This window comes from Xiphophorus maculatus, chromosome 6, assembly GCF_002775205.1.
Source record: "Xiphophorus maculatus strain JP 163 A chromosome 6, X_maculatus-5.0-male, whole genome shotgun sequence".
Taxonomy (NCBI): domain Eukaryota; kingdom Metazoa; phylum Chordata; class Actinopteri; order Cyprinodontiformes; family Poeciliidae; genus Xiphophorus; species Xiphophorus maculatus.
This window is the reverse complement of record NC_036448.1, coordinates 22835947-22851308: the sequence shown is the minus strand read 5'-3', so window position 1 is coordinate 22851308 and position 15362 is coordinate 22835947. Positions and strand designations below refer to the sequence as shown.

General features: G+C 36.7%; 1 protein-coding gene across 3 annotated transcripts in view; it reads right to left on the bottom strand.

Annotated features, from left to right (window-relative positions):
• LOC102226141 (acetyl-coenzyme A synthetase, cytoplasmic-like) overlaps positions 1-15362 on the bottom strand; it is a 33639-nt gene that overhangs the window by 1768 nt on the left and 16509 nt on the right. For all 3 annotated transcript variants that reach the window (XM_023335526.1, XM_023335525.1, XM_005801970.3), the window contains 14 exons: positions 13052-13143; positions 11822-11925; positions 9388-9460; positions 9208-9283; positions 8246-8330; positions 7322-7459; positions 5585-5755; positions 5374-5507; positions 4628-4760; positions 4310-4366; positions 3196-3276; positions 2942-3050; positions 2757-2825; positions 1149-1325 (listed from right to left, as the gene is read on the bottom strand). In XM_023335526.1, coding sequence (XP_023191294.1) covers positions 1149-1325; positions 2757-2825; positions 2942-3050; positions 3196-3276; positions 4310-4366; positions 4628-4760; positions 5374-5507; positions 5585-5755; positions 7322-7459; positions 8246-8330; positions 9208-9283; positions 9388-9460; positions 11822-11925; positions 13052-13143 — 1499 coding nt within the window. The remainder of the gene's footprint in view (positions 1-1148; positions 1326-2756; positions 2826-2941; positions 3051-3195; positions 3277-4309; positions 4367-4627; positions 4761-5373; positions 5508-5584; positions 5756-7321; positions 7460-8245; positions 8331-9207; positions 9284-9387; positions 9461-11821; positions 11926-13051; positions 13144-15362) is intronic.

The following is a 15362-nucleotide window of genomic DNA, read 5'->3' as shown; positions in this document are numbered from 1 at the left end:
TCACTAAAAAGAAAGCCTGAAGATACCAATGGAAAGTTTCTCTGGGTGAGTTGCAGAACTTTTGTTTCTGAACATTATTATGATACACAGCATGCCACAATAATGCAGATCTAGGTCTGGGGAGCGTGTTGAATGTGACATGATGGTGACGACGTGTGAACAGCGCTGTGCACTGACTAACTGCATCTTAACACCTGAAATAAAACTATTTATGTTGACTATCTACTGGCTGAAAGAAAATGTTTATTTTTACCAAAGCAACTCAAATCTATTTTTCTGTAATTATGCTTCCAAATTACAAATAGCTCTAAAACGTTATTATTAGTGCTCACAACACTTGTAGTAAAGAACTTTTTCATTTCCATGTGTTTTCCATCATTAGAAACTTTCAGAATCTGTAAATAACCCAAAACGTCCCGAGTCGACTTGTTCATTTCACATTTACAAAACAGCACCATCTTCACATTATTAGGAATAAAAACAGTGAGTTAAGAGACTAATACTTTCATTTCAGGTTGTATATATAAAGATGTTGTGTTATTGCGTGGGCACAGTTGCCTTGCAGCAAGAAGGTCCTGGGTTTGATCCCCGGCCAGGGGTCTTTCTGCATGGAGTTTGCATGTTCTCCGTGTGCATGCGTGGGTTCTCTCCGGGTACTCCGGCTTCCCCCACAGCCCAAAAACATGACTGTCAGGTTAATTGGTCTCTCTAAATTCTCCCTAGGTGTGAGTGTGTGTGTGCCTGGTTGTTTGTCCTGTATGTCTCTGTGTTGCCCTGCGACAGACTGGCGACCTGTCCAGGGTGACCCCGCCTCTCGCCCGGAACGTTTACTGGAGAGGCACCAGCACCTCCCAACCCCACTAGGGACAAGGATGTAAGAAAATGGATGGATGGATGTGTTATTGCACGGGTAATTTCTAGGTAGGTGGTTAGTCAGTGTTCGTTAAATGAGGTTAGTGGTCCTCAGTTTGAAAAAGTTTGAGAAACACTGATTTAAAGGTTTATTGAAGAGGGTAATTAATACAGTAATTAATAGGCTGCAGTATAATCAATACGATTAAAATTATTTTATTTTGTAACTTTTCTTCAATTTGAGCATGAAGCTATATTCTCCCACCAATGTCCCCATGTTTGGGTTTGAGCCTCACCCAGCGTCTTCAGCTCCGCCACCGTCTTCTTGTCGAACTCCCAGCTGTCTTTGAGGGTGACGAAGCAGTAGAGGCACTCTCCCTTCACCTGGTGAGGTCGGCTCACCACGGCGGCCTCCGACACGGCTGAGTGCAGCGTCAGCGCCGCCTCCACCTCCGCTGTGCTCAGGAGGTGGCCTGAAGGATGAGACAAAAACACACACAATCTCACTTCTGTGTGAACGATAACGGTTTTTAGAGCGACCCGCGTGCACCGAAGAAGAATGATGACTCCACACAGCTGTTTACCGAAGTAATAATGGAGTTATTAATGCAGGGGCGTCAAACTCGCTTTCAATTTCTGCCACATTAAGATCGCGAATGTTCATAAGGGGTCATTTGTGTCAGAATATATCAATAAACCAAATAAACAAATGGTTAGAACTTTCTCTGCATTTGACAAGTTCTTCTTAAAATTAAATCATATTTGATGGTGGGTTCACACCAAACGCGTTTAGTGCGTCTGGTTTACATTCAAAGTCTATGTGGATGTGTCAAAATCGCTTCTGCCGTTGTTTTCCATTACTGGCCTATTTGTTTGACCCATCAAACACTCATAAATGCTCCAAAGCGCCCTCAACGCGCCTTCAAAGACTTTGAATGTAAACCAGACAAAGCGTGTTTGGTGTGAACGCATCATAACAGTTTTTCACATCAATCAATCCTCTAAGAGTTTGCCTTTTTTTGTTGTTGTAGTTTTTAGCAATAAATTGTTAATTTAGAAATATTTGCAAGGAATTTTGCAATATTTGCACTTATGTATGATGGTAAATGCGTCTTTTATTACTTGCAAATGATCAATCGCAGACTATAACTTGACATAAGAAGTGTAGAACATACCGCCACTTACAGATGGGAGTTGGCGTCACGTCAAAGCAATATTTTAGACAATTTTTTGGAAAATTTTAAATAAACTTACAGTTATGCATAAAAAATTGTGTTGATTTTGCATGAATTTCCACAATCACAGTAAAACCGGAATGGTTGACTAATGCAATTTGGCGGTAAATGGATAAACACTTCAATTTGATTGATTACATTTTCAAGCACAAAAAAAGAAACATTTAAAGTTAACTCAGGCTGTTTTTCTGTATCGGATGGATATTGACCGATTCTGTGTCGGTGCATTCCCAATATTTAATTCCACATATGGAAGTGGCACAGATTGGATTTTTTGGACTGAAAAGATTGGAATTGGGCTATTCAGACTGCCGTGAAAAAGTCTGATATGGGTCGCATTTGCTAGCTAAGGATGTCAACTCTGTTTGCTTCAGCCATTGTTTACGTCCATATTTAGCGCGTCTGGCTTCTTCTGGTGCCGAATTATGATGCATGTCTCACCACAATGACATAAAAGTTGGATAAAATGCGACATGACCGTTCAGACTGCAGATGCCTAGAGAACAATCAGATGCGTATCTGATTTAAAGCCACATATGAAAGTTGCACAAATCAGATTTTTGGTGGTTGTTGTTGAAATGATTGAATTCACATTTGACTTTTGTGAACGTAGCCAAAGTCAAACTGAGCACAAGGTTGACAGGAAAGGTGTGACTTTCTGAAACCTACCCGACACGTTCAACATGTCGTCTATCCTCCCTGTGATCCAGAAGTATCCGTCTTTATCCCGCCTGGCGCCTGAAAAGGAGAAAACAAGCTGCATAACCTCCAGAAGAGCTTTAAAAACCAAACATCCGTGACCTTGTGAGAAACAGAGATGTGTAGTCGGTTGGCATTTTATTTTGACGACTCACCGTCACCAGTCACATAAAAGCCAGGGAATTTCTTGAAGTAGGTGTTTTCGAAGCGTTCGTGGTTTTCATAAACTGTGCGCATTATTCCCGGCCAGGGCTTTCTGAAAACCTGCAACAAGAAGAGATTCGTTTACTCGTGCACAACATTTAAATTCACACTTTAATAAGTTTTTAGCTTTAAATTTAGAAATGAAGATCTTTCTTAAAGGTGAGAGATGAGATCCAGAATGGTTTGGTTCTCCTGGGAAGCTTACCAGATAGCCTTCGGCCTCGCCTTCCACTTCTTCTCCATGTTCGTTCAAAATGGTTGGCTCTACTCCGAAAAAAGGAAATGTCTGAAATATAAAATAAGTCAACTCAGTTCTTTCATTCAGAAATTCAATTCAATTCATTAAATTAAATTCAACTCAAACGCATTGAAATAAATGGAAAAAAAGTTGGGGTTTTTTACATGTAGTTCAAGAAAGTCTGACAGTTAATACTCATAAAAATAAAACAAATGTACTATGAGATTACAAGCTGTAAAATGTTACAGACACTTTCTTCTTTGCATGGGAACACTAAATAATGAAGCGTTGGTGAATAAACCCAACTCCCGATGTCCATTGGGATAAACATTCAACGTTGAAAAATATCCTACAATTTAATGATTGAAAATATTTTCAAAATAAATTCAAATGCCGATTTTACCAGGCTACCATGAATTCAAATTTATAATTTTGACAGAAAATAGATGCTTTGGAGCAAGTGATATGCCTGAAGCTCATTCATATCAAGTTAAAATATAAACATTCAAATTTATTGGTCAATAAGAAACTAATTAGTAATACTTGAAATGACAAAATCCCTATTTTCTTTATTTGTTTAAAACCAGAAATACATCATCCATATCCATATCCACTAATCCAGTGGATATGGGACCTCAAAGGGTTCAAGAGTTGAAGGTTCTTCTGTAGCAGTCTGCATTACAGCGTATCAGAAGAAGCCTCTGACTGAAGACACTGCTATTTAACATTCTCATTAACAGGATGCTTGTCTATAATTTTCTTGATTATATGAAGAATCATTTATTTAATTAGACCTTCGTTGTGAATTAAAAGACAGATGAGATCTGAAGGTCCAGAGTTGCTTTTAGCTCCTAAAACATCCAGATTTTGATCTGAACATCCAGACCCTCCTAGTGCTGCCTTGAGAAAAGCTTTAAACAATGAAAACCTGAACACAAGTTGCTCTAAAAACATAAATATCTGCCATATGTTGGATTTAGCAACAGCTATGGAAGCACTTATTATTGTCGTAATATTCTGTCTGTTTCTTTTAAACATTTTGATTTTACTTGAACTTATCAGAGTAAGTCGTGTCACTTACAGCTGATCCTGGTTTCAGAGGCGTGGCAGCAGGTAGAGGTGTCAAAACATGACCTCCCTGCAGAAGATTTAAAAACAACAAAACATCACTAACACATCGACACACACATAATCTAACAATGACCACGACATATCGAATCACAGTTGGTGGGAATCCAGGCTATGTGAATCTTAATTTAACAGTCCAAACACCAAAGATAACGTAATAAGCATCAACACGAAGAGTGGAAACTGAATGGAGAATGAAAATATGGCACCAAAATATTCAGCAACAGTAGAAATCTAGTTCTGGTTATCCGCTGCAGTGCGATTCTCTCACCGTCTCCGTCTGCCAGAACGTGTCGACCACGGGGCATCGGCTCTGACCGACCGTCTTGTAGTACCACAGCCACGCCTCGGGATTAATCGGCTCGCCTACAGTACCCAGAATCCTCAGGGAGGAGAGGTCGTACCTGGAAACATAAAGAAAAACCTAAAAAAAACTGACATTGGTTATATCTACTCAATATGTAATATTATTCAATCGTCCGCCTGTCACGATGACAAATGCTGCTGGTCGATAAAAAAATAAAATTAATTATGAAATAAATTAAGAAATTAGCAGAAAATAGAAATTGAAAATTACTATAAAAAGTGAAATTATAAACTAGAAATTATGAAAAATGGACAAATGAGATGAATTCAATATTATAAAGTAAAAAAAAGACAAATGCATAAAACTAATTGCTATGAAGATGAAAAAGTTATTTAACAATAAACAGAAAATGGAAATTTTATATCTAATTTAAAAAAATCTAATTCAAAAATACTTTATTGATTCCTAAGGGAAATTAAATAAAACTCTTAACAAGTGGTTTGTATTCAGAGCAGAGAAAAACAAGATTATGATCTGATTATTATCGCAAGGTTAGAAAATAACCCAAAAAATGAAGAATAAAAGTTTTAAAATTATGAAGTAAAGTAAATAAACCAACAAATCAACAAAAAATACAACAATTTAATATTTAGTGAATACATTTTTAATCCGTTCCATAAAAAGGGATACATTAAACAGCAGCAACTGACTTCTGCAGCGGTTCTTGTCCGTACTTCATCAGCAGGCGGATGGCGGTGGGAGCCGTGTAAAACTTGGTCACCTTGTACTTCTCTATGATCTCCCAGAACCGGCCGACATGCGGGTGGACTGGGATTCCCTCAAACTGGAATCACACGACAACATTTAGACCGTAGGGAGCGGAAACTCCGGAGTCGGGGCGAAGTTCTGACGTTTACTCACGAGAACGCTGGTGGCGCCGTTTGCAAGAGGGCCGTAGGTTATGTATGAGTGACCCGTGATCCAGCCGATGTCTGCTGTGCACCAGTACACGTCGTCATGGTGATAATCAAAAACGCACTTGAAGGTGAGGAAGGTGTAGAGCAGATACCCGGCGACGGTGTGGACGACACCCTGTTGTGATTAAAGAGGTAGTCTGAATTAGAAAAGAGAGGCTGATCAAGGTTTTCTGTATTGTCCTGGAAAAGTCTTCACACCCCAAAATCTGGCCACTTTTCACCCAGAAATGTGATTTTATTTTGTACTTGTATTTTGCAGGATAAACTAACATAAAGTAGTGGTGGTGAAGGTAAAATCATGCAAAAATAATCTGCAAAAATAAAAGTGGGATCTACATCTACATGAGAACCACTGCACATAATTTAATCTGTTGTAAATCCAGTGGCGGCGCCAAAGGATGGGTTACGGGGGGACATAACCCCTCCTTGGAAAATGCTGGCCACCCCAGAAAATCATGTTCAAGTCATACAAAAGCATACAGTTATGTTCATCAATCCATACATAAATCTAAAAGCTAATAAAAACTCTGTAAAAAAAACGAGAGACCGCTTAAAATTCAGTTTATCTGATTTTACTTCTTATAGGTATATGTTTGAGTAAAATGAATATTGTTCTTTTATTCTATGAACTACTGACAACATGTCTCTGAAATTCCAAGCAAAAATGTTGTTTTTATTTACAGAAAATGAGAAATGGTCAAAATAATAAAAAAGATGCAGTGACCTCAAATAAGGCAAAGAAAACAAGTTCATATTCATTTAGAAACAACAACACTAATGTTTTAACTCAGGAAGAGTTCAGAAATCAATATTTGGTGGAATAACCAGGAGGTTTTCAATGGGGTTCAGTGCAGTGGGCTCTTCATTTTTTCCAGAGCTGTATATATAAGGTGTTGTTACATAATGCAGATTAATTATATCACCAAGTTTGATATAAAAGTTTCTCTTCTGTAGAGGATTACTTAGTTCAATACAAATGCTTTGCATTTTCTGATTTTAAGGGTAAAAAGGAGAACCATTTCTCACTTTACTTCACCTTTCCAAGAATGTTAAAGGTGACCTTGAACAGGTACAGTATATGGGCTATACTAAACACGTTAATTAAATTTTTTGCACAAAATTATTTTTTGCTAATAAAATTTTAGTCTGGTCAGTTCTGCATAATTTGAACTCCTTTCAAATTGAGCTGTCTCTTGTCACTTTAAATCCAAATTATCTGCTGCTAACTCAACGTTTACACTCACACATGAAAATAGTTGCCAACAGATGCGCAATTATATAGCCGTCCATCTTTGAAAAGCAGAAGTAAAACCTCCTGCACAACCAACAAAAATCGTTATGCTAGTTTCTGAACAGCAAGTCAACTGCAAAACGCTTGTTTTTCCAGCAGCCATTGTACAGCACATACATCGGTAAAACCAGATGACCGAACGTGCTGGAGCTTTGGTTGCTAGGTAACAGGCTGGGCTTTGCTGGGGTTGCTAGGTGACGTTACATTCTTGAGGTTTTTGAAACCGTCAAAAAATAATTAACTTATTTATTGCCAAAAAATGTGTGGATTGTTTTTTTCTTAAAGCGCTGGGACTGTTTTTAGAAGCAGTGTTTTCGCGTAATAGCTCCCATTTAAGCTCTGATTTTAGTTCGACAAACTGTGGAAAGATACTTTGGCGAGATCCATTACTTTAGGTTTGCCGGTGGAGCCGCTGGTGTAGAGGATGAAGAGCGGATCTTCGGCGTCCAGCCATTCAGGCTCACAGTCCTCAGAGGAGTCGCTCATCGCCTCGTCCCACCACTCGTCCCGCTCTGAGTCCCACGGAGTCTGGACTCACAAAACAAAAACCTGCTCGACATTTAAATTCATCAACTTGCATCCATATTGTTATCCTTCTCTGAAGTTTTTCTGTTAATCTCAAAATGTCTGTGCGCTTAAAGCGTCTAAAGCCAAAGTCAAATTCCTTGTTTGTGTGAACAAACATGGCCGATAAGCTGGTGTTGTAGTGCGCTCTTGTTTATTGAACTTGCAATGTTTTCAATTGATTAGGCTTCACAACACGCAGCCACAAATGGCTAGAAATTATTTTTAAAGTTTTTTCTGGGAGATTTAATGGTTTTGAGGAAATGAATGGGTGTGACACGGTATTAGGGCCACACTAAGAAAAATAAAATACAATTAAGAGACTAAAGTAGTATTTATGAAAATAAAGTCACAATATTACACGAATAAAGTTGTACGAGCATAAAGTTGTCATAATATTATAAGAATAAAATAGGAATAATACAAGAATAAAATTGTAATGTAAAAATAGTCTTATTTTGAGAATAAAGTCGAAATATTACCAGAATAGTTGTAATATTATGACTTTATTCTTGTATTATTTCAACTTTATTCTTATACAGCTTTATTCTTGAAACATTTTGTTCTCGTAATATGACTTGTAATTATTTTTTCTTTTCTTATTGTGAGAGAAATATGTCATGCTAATAAATGTAAAATGAGATTAAATGATGTTTTTCACATGGGTTGTACACAGAAAACCTAAATGTCACTTATGTTTCCTGGTGGCTCAATTTTAAAGAGTAAAGCTGCAAACTCAAACATGCTGACCTGTAATTTGTTGCATGAAGCTCCTGTTTTCATCCTGAGTGCTTGATGCTTTATAACCAGGCACTTGCTGATGCTAGACGACCCTCTGTGAGGAAAATTTAAGAAAAGAAAAATGATGTGAGTAAACGAGCAGCTTTGCTTTCAAAGATTTTAACATCTTGCAGATTCAGTTTCATTTTGATTTATCAGATAATTTCTGCTTTCAGTTTCATTTATATCCACGATGGCTCTGATCATTTATGAGGAATTTCACCTTGTAGATGATTGTTGGGACTTTGGAAGTAGCGTAGTTTTAACCTGGTTCAGCTTTTGTAAAAATTAAAATAAATAAAAAATCTCCTATTGACGTATAATCCAGCTACGACGGATTAGTAGGGCCACGCTCACAAAATATAAATAATATAGAATACAACAATAATGTTAGAATGTTATGAGAATAAAGTAAGGCAAGAATAAAGTGGAAATGATACAAAAATAAATTCAGATCAAATTCATTTCTTCAGTATAAAAGATGGATTAATCGATAACTAAAATAATCATTAGTCGTAGCTGTAATATTGACAAATAAAATGCACGACATGCAACACACAGTTGATTAGAAAGTGAAATCTCGCCTCGAAGTCGTATTTTCATCTGATTCATGTCGGTGTTTTGTTCCAGTCTTTTGTCTCAAACCCACATCTGCACCTGTGACTCTTTGTGTCCCTTGGTTGATAACCCTTCCCAGCATGCTCTGCCTTTTCGCTCACATCCCTCTCTGGTGCTTGTTCCCATTGGAGACGAGCAGCTCGGGCTTTTCCTGATGGATTTAAGTGCTCCATGTTGCCCGGCAACCTAGTAATCTAAAACCCTGGCGGTCTGTTGTTTGCAGCCACTCTGATAGCAGCTGACTGCACTCTACGTCCCATTACCAGCAGCGGCTTATGTAAATACGACTGGTTGCTGGGAACTGGGAAACCTACTTCTCCCTGCTCTTCTCCAGCGCTTCATCGGAGATCTGCTTCAGGTTGATCAGTTTGTCTCCTCTGTAAACACCATCTGTGGGTGAGGGATGTGCAGCATATGATGAGGTGTGAAACTAAACAGATGAGTATCGTTTCGCAGCCTGCGGGTTGCTGCAGCGTGATTGTAGCCTGCCGTACCTGCTGTGACCAGAACGCTGCTCTGGGCATCCATTATTCTCTCACACAGAGAATCTGAGGAGAATCCTGCAAACTGAACAGAAGAATAATAATAATACTAGAATGATTTATCGCGATTAATCATTTTTGGGGGTTTTTAAACAATCGTCAATAGGCGAGTCACGATAACAAATTTTAGTAGAAAAAAAAATTGCCCCAGAAGTTAATGCAATAAACTGATATTGTAGTTTTGAACCCATTTTCAAACAAATTATAATGCTAATGGCATAATCATAATGCAACCACCTTCTCAGAGATCAATAAACTCTTAATTCTAATAGACATTAGAGTTAAACTGGAACTGGAATACATTTTAAATATCCAAAATAAATAAACAATACAGCATAAACAACAGTAAATTAATTATGAAGCCTCTGCAAACAAAATTGTCGTTCAAAAATGGGCTGTCCCATCCTTCAAAAATGATAACCATGTTTATCATTCCATAATGATAGTTTATCATTGTGGAATGACAATAATAATTCTGGAATGATTTATCGCGATTAATCGTGAATAATTTATTTTTGAAATAATATGTATATATATATATATACTGTATATGTACTGTATATATAAGAGAAGACATGGCATTCTCTTATTCCAATTTATAGCTGAATAACCTTGTCTAATCTTACATAATGAGCCGTCCGTCCGTTAACTGCTCTTTTAGACGGCTGCCATCTTGTTCTCAGGCCAAGGTTAACAGTTCATGGAGTGTAAAGTTTCAGCAGGGATGGCAACGCTTCAGGTCACGACAGACTCTGGACTCAGCAGAATGTCGCTGCGTTTACTTGCCTGAGTCTGAATATCTTCATGATTATTCATATTGATCAGCAACAATCCCAACCAGAACAATAATAATAAATTATATTGGCTCAAACCTTTGAGAAAGTCCAACAGTTTGCCAAAATCAGGCCTCCGTTGGTCACGCAGAGTTCACCTTGGAGGGTTGCGTTTATTTTTAACAGCCGCTAACCTACGCGTGGACGGGGAAGGTTAAACCGCTAAAATAGCTTTCCCAAGCTGGAAGCAGCCAGTCGTGTCTGACCCATTTACTGAGTGCAGGTGTTGTCAGTTGTCAGCATTCACACAGAAAACAGCTGATAACTGCTGGAGTGCGGCAGTCTGCGCTGACAGAAACGGAGGGTTTCTCTGTGGAAATGGGGTCAGAGCAGCAACTTGCAACATGGTTGTTTGTATAAATGAGGACAGCATCAACTTATCATGTGGGAGTGGAGCAGAGATTTCTTTAGGAAACCAAATGAGACCATAAAGGTATATTTGGATTCTCACAGGAGGTGGGAACAGTGATTTTTACAAGAAGAAAAACTGATTTTTAATTTGTTGTTCAAATCATAATTAACAATAGAGCAAGTGGAGTTTGTTTTTGCTCCCCCAGTTTTGTGTTTTTACCCAACTAGGCCTGTTGCAATAAATCAATTAATCAATTAAAATAAACTCTATCATTTTGCATGATTTATTGTTTTTCTCTTTTTTTTTCTACCAAAAATTAGACAACAAACGTCTTCAGTCTGCTATTTTGTTATCAACTAGCCTTTTTTTGAATGATAATTTTGTTTACAGAAACTTCATAATTTGTTGTTTGGTCTGTTTATTTTGTTTATTTAAAATATCTCCCAGTTCTAGTGTTAAATGTTAATTATATTTTAAAGTTTATTGATTTTTAAGCATGTGTTCTTGCATTATTTTGCCAACATTACGATTGTATTACCGCAAAAACAGCAATATTATTGATTATTGCAATAAGTTTTGGAAAAATTTATTGTTCAGCAAAATTTATCATGACAGGCAACGTCAATGTCAGATTTCTGAAATTAGTCATGATTTTCAAATTGAAATCAGAATAAAATTAGTTTCAGAATTTCTACGTTAATTTCAGAATTCTGAGGAAAAAAAGCAGCATTCTGACTTTAATGTCAAAATTCTGGGAATCATAATCAGAATTGAGATTTTTAAATCAAAATACTGAAATTAAAGTCAAAATTCTCTGAACTATGTGATTAAAATCAGTTTTTTCTTTCTTTTTTTCAGTGGCCCCAGTCTTCTCCAATAGTTTTCAGTCATGCACAGGAAACGTAACTCTACCAGAGTCTGAGTTTGTTTTCTAAGTGTTAAATGAATCTCATTCACCATAAATCAATATGAAACTATAGAAAACCTTTCACCGCGCCACAGTTTTACACCCAACTGAAATCTGTTGCTTCTCTACACTGGTAATTACGGCATCGCCTGGACTCTTCTAGGACAAAATCTAGCAAAGAACGGTTAGAATAGCCTTTTTAATCAGCATACACCCAGCCAGAAGAGGAGGTTTGTGTGTATTTTTCCACATTTTCTTGCTCGTTTTACAACCTGAGCAGGCGCCCATGCTCACCACCACAGAGTGGACGGCTCCTATCCGTGCACATGCCAGCATGGTGTAGACGAGCTCTGGGATCATGGGAAGGTAGATGGACACTCTGTCTCCCTTTCTCACTCCTGGTTAAGCAAACACAGAAACCGTTTATTTAAGTTTGAAGGATTAAATTTAAAAACAACATCTGTCAGAGGAACAGTTCAGCTAAGGCTGAATTATAACTGCAGCTTAATATGTGAACGAATAGTTGAGATCTGGGCTGTTGATTTACTTCTAACCAAGAAAACTGAATGCCAGAATTGGATCACATGGCAAACGGTTTTTGGTTTTTTATCTTTTTTACATTATTCCCCTCACAGATTTATCAGTTTAGTAATACATCATATTTATGTCATTAAATGTGAAAAAATATTTCAAAAGTTATTTTGGTCTCATTTCTTTGCGTTATAAAATTAATCATAACATAACATATGCAGACAGTTTATAGCTACTGTTGATGGTCTGTAGTTTAGCTAGCTATCCACCTAGCTACAGATTAAGCTAGGTAGACAGCTAACTACATTAAAACTAGGTAGATCTGTCCATAGATATATTTATATTCTTTACGCTATAAAATTTATTTTAACGTGTGGATGTTTTATTGGTAATGTTGATAGCCAGCAATTTAGCTTGGCATTTACCTAGCTCTATGTTTAGTTTGCTATTTTATTGGCTATATAGCTAGCTACCTATATATAGTATCACTCTACGTACGTGTAAAGCTAGCAAGCTAAGTACTTAGCTATTTAAGTAATGAGATGGATAGATTGCTAATTACTCAATGTAATTAGCTTTATTATTGTTATTAGCTGTATACCTAGCTATATAGCTAATGATTTGCAAGCTTTGTAATTAGCTAGCTAGCTATCTCATTACTTAGGTAGTTAGAAAGTTAGAAGCATATTTACATTGTTAGTTAAATTCAATTTAATTAAAAAATATTCTATTCTGAAAAGGCCTTTGACTTAAGACACTTAGTATCTATATACATTATTTAGATAGCCTAAATAATGCCTAACTGGTGTTCCAGCTAGCAAATAGCAAGAGGAAGCAGAGTAAAATCAACAAAAATGTAAATTAGTTTAATGTTACTTTAAGGTTACATTCAAAAAGTGAGCTTTTTTACATTGAAGCTGTCAGAAATTCAATATTGTATATTAAATATTATATAGAATTTGTAATTTTCAGTTACTCAGGTGACTTTCTCACCCATTCTCTTGAGCACATTGGCACAGCGGCAGACGCTACTCAGCATCTGTCCGTAGGTGATAGTCGTGTGATGTTCAGGTGAGTTCCCCTCCCTGTAAAAACAACAAAACGATTATTTCTGTATTTCATTCATGTAGCATTCTAAAGATCCTGTGTGCTGACAAAAATAATGTGTGATTTACTCTGAATACTCATTGAAAACCTAGAGTTTTTATTATATTGACTGAACCAGAGAGGGAGACGTCTATTAGTCAGAAAACTGCATTAGTGCACATAAAAGAGGTAAATTGCCAAAATGGTGACGCAGTACGGTCCAGCATTGTGAGAGCTCTGGAGTTCATAGTGGAGTCAATGAGGTCCAGTTGTTACTAAGTCTATATTTGGCTTGGATGTTTGTCAGAACAGCTATTTATAAAACCACTTGTCATTGTGCCTGGCAAAGCAGCAGACAGATTCATAGTAAGACGCTACTGTAGGACAGAGCGCTGCAAAACCCTGTGGAATCAGACTGAAAATTATAATGGAATAAATGAGCAATCAGTGATGGGATGGCAAATGTAACATGTCTTAAGTCTCAAACTTTCTGACTTTACAGTAAAATAAAAGCAGATATTTAAATATTTTCAGCAGCCCAGTTAGTGTGTTACTGTTAAACAACAAAAATGATGACATTATTTATTTGACCCATTCTTTTTATCCTTTAACAATTGTTGTCCCTCCATAACGTTCTTCAAACACTCTTTTTGCATTAAAATATTGCTTTCATCTGAATAACCAAATTTGTGAGTGAATGTAGTGAATTGTGCACCATTTTGTCATTTGTTGTTCTGCTTCAATCTCATTTTCTTGCAATATATATTTGTGCTTGCTATTGATATTAAATTGCACAAATTATAGCAATTTTGTCATGATAATATAGCTTAATGTAAGTTGGTTTAACATGTTAGCGTTTGCTACCTTTTACTAATATTTAAGACTATAAATGTTAATAAATATGCTTAATAAATAAGTTAAAAAGTCTCTAGCTAGCTGTGCTGTAATTAGCTTGGTCCCCATTTCAATAGATGTCTATATGTAGCTTGCCTAACCATACAGCTAGCCACCTAAGCTAATGTCTAGCTAGTCGGCTCTATGTAGCAAGCTAAACTGATAATTAGCTATTTAGGTGGCTACCAAGTTAGCATGCTATCTATTTAGCTCTCTAGTTAGCTAGATATGCAGCTAGATAGCCAAGTAGACAGCAAGAGCTAAGTTGTAAATTTATTTATTTATGAATTAAATTTACTTCATTTTATCTGCGTATGAAATGTTTTGTTCATGTGATTAAAGGTACAGTAGCTGTGAAAGAGTTAAAATACTTAGTGTCTGGAATATTTTCAGCTAAACGTCATCCTGCACATTTCTGCACTTTCCTTTGTTGTTTTGTTTTGTCTGATTAAACCCTTAATCAGATATTTAAATACTTTCTGTCGTCATGCTGTTTTAAAATCCAACCTTTAGTCACAACAGTTTAGATGATGGTCAAAACAAACCATCAGGGCAACCGTTATACCTCTTTAAAAACCGTGCAGGAAAAGTGTTTTTGCAGCCAACACATATAATGTGTGTGTTTTGTTTATTTGCTGCAAACAGTTTTAAAATGCTTGGATGATCGGCAGTATGGCCATGTTCCACTGAACCCCTATGCTGCTGAGCTAGTAGAGCAACTGCTTCTTGTTTGCAAAAGCTTCTGCAGTTGACAAAGCAAATATCTGCCTTCATGTATTGTTGCAGAAACAATAGAAAGTACAGCAGGCAGAAATAAGCTGAAAAGGATGTAAAGTGGGATAACTAAGCAACTACAACTAACAAAATAACAAAAACTGAAATTGAGAAAACAATTTTGTTAATTGTAATCAATGGGGAAAAACATTAACTATAACAATACTGAGTGTTTATAAAACCAAAACTTACTGAAATTGTAGATATAATATCTTTAGTTTTTATGTTTATGATTCTATTTCTCTTTTACACACACGAGCAGTTTACGTCAGAAATCGGCAAATTACTGCTGGCGGCTACGCTACGCTAGTCTGCAAAATGGCGGTAGCAAAAGTTGGGAGAAAATGCCAGAGTCAGTTGGTTGTTCAACAATAATTGCATAATTTTAAAAAAAATATATATATACTGTTGAGTGTTTGTTCCCGGTGTGTGATTAATCACATAACTTTTACTTTTTGACTTCTGCATCTAAAAATTAACCAAAGTATGAAAGAATTAAAACTACCAACACAGATAATAAACGCTAAACTAAAACTAAATAATAGTTCAG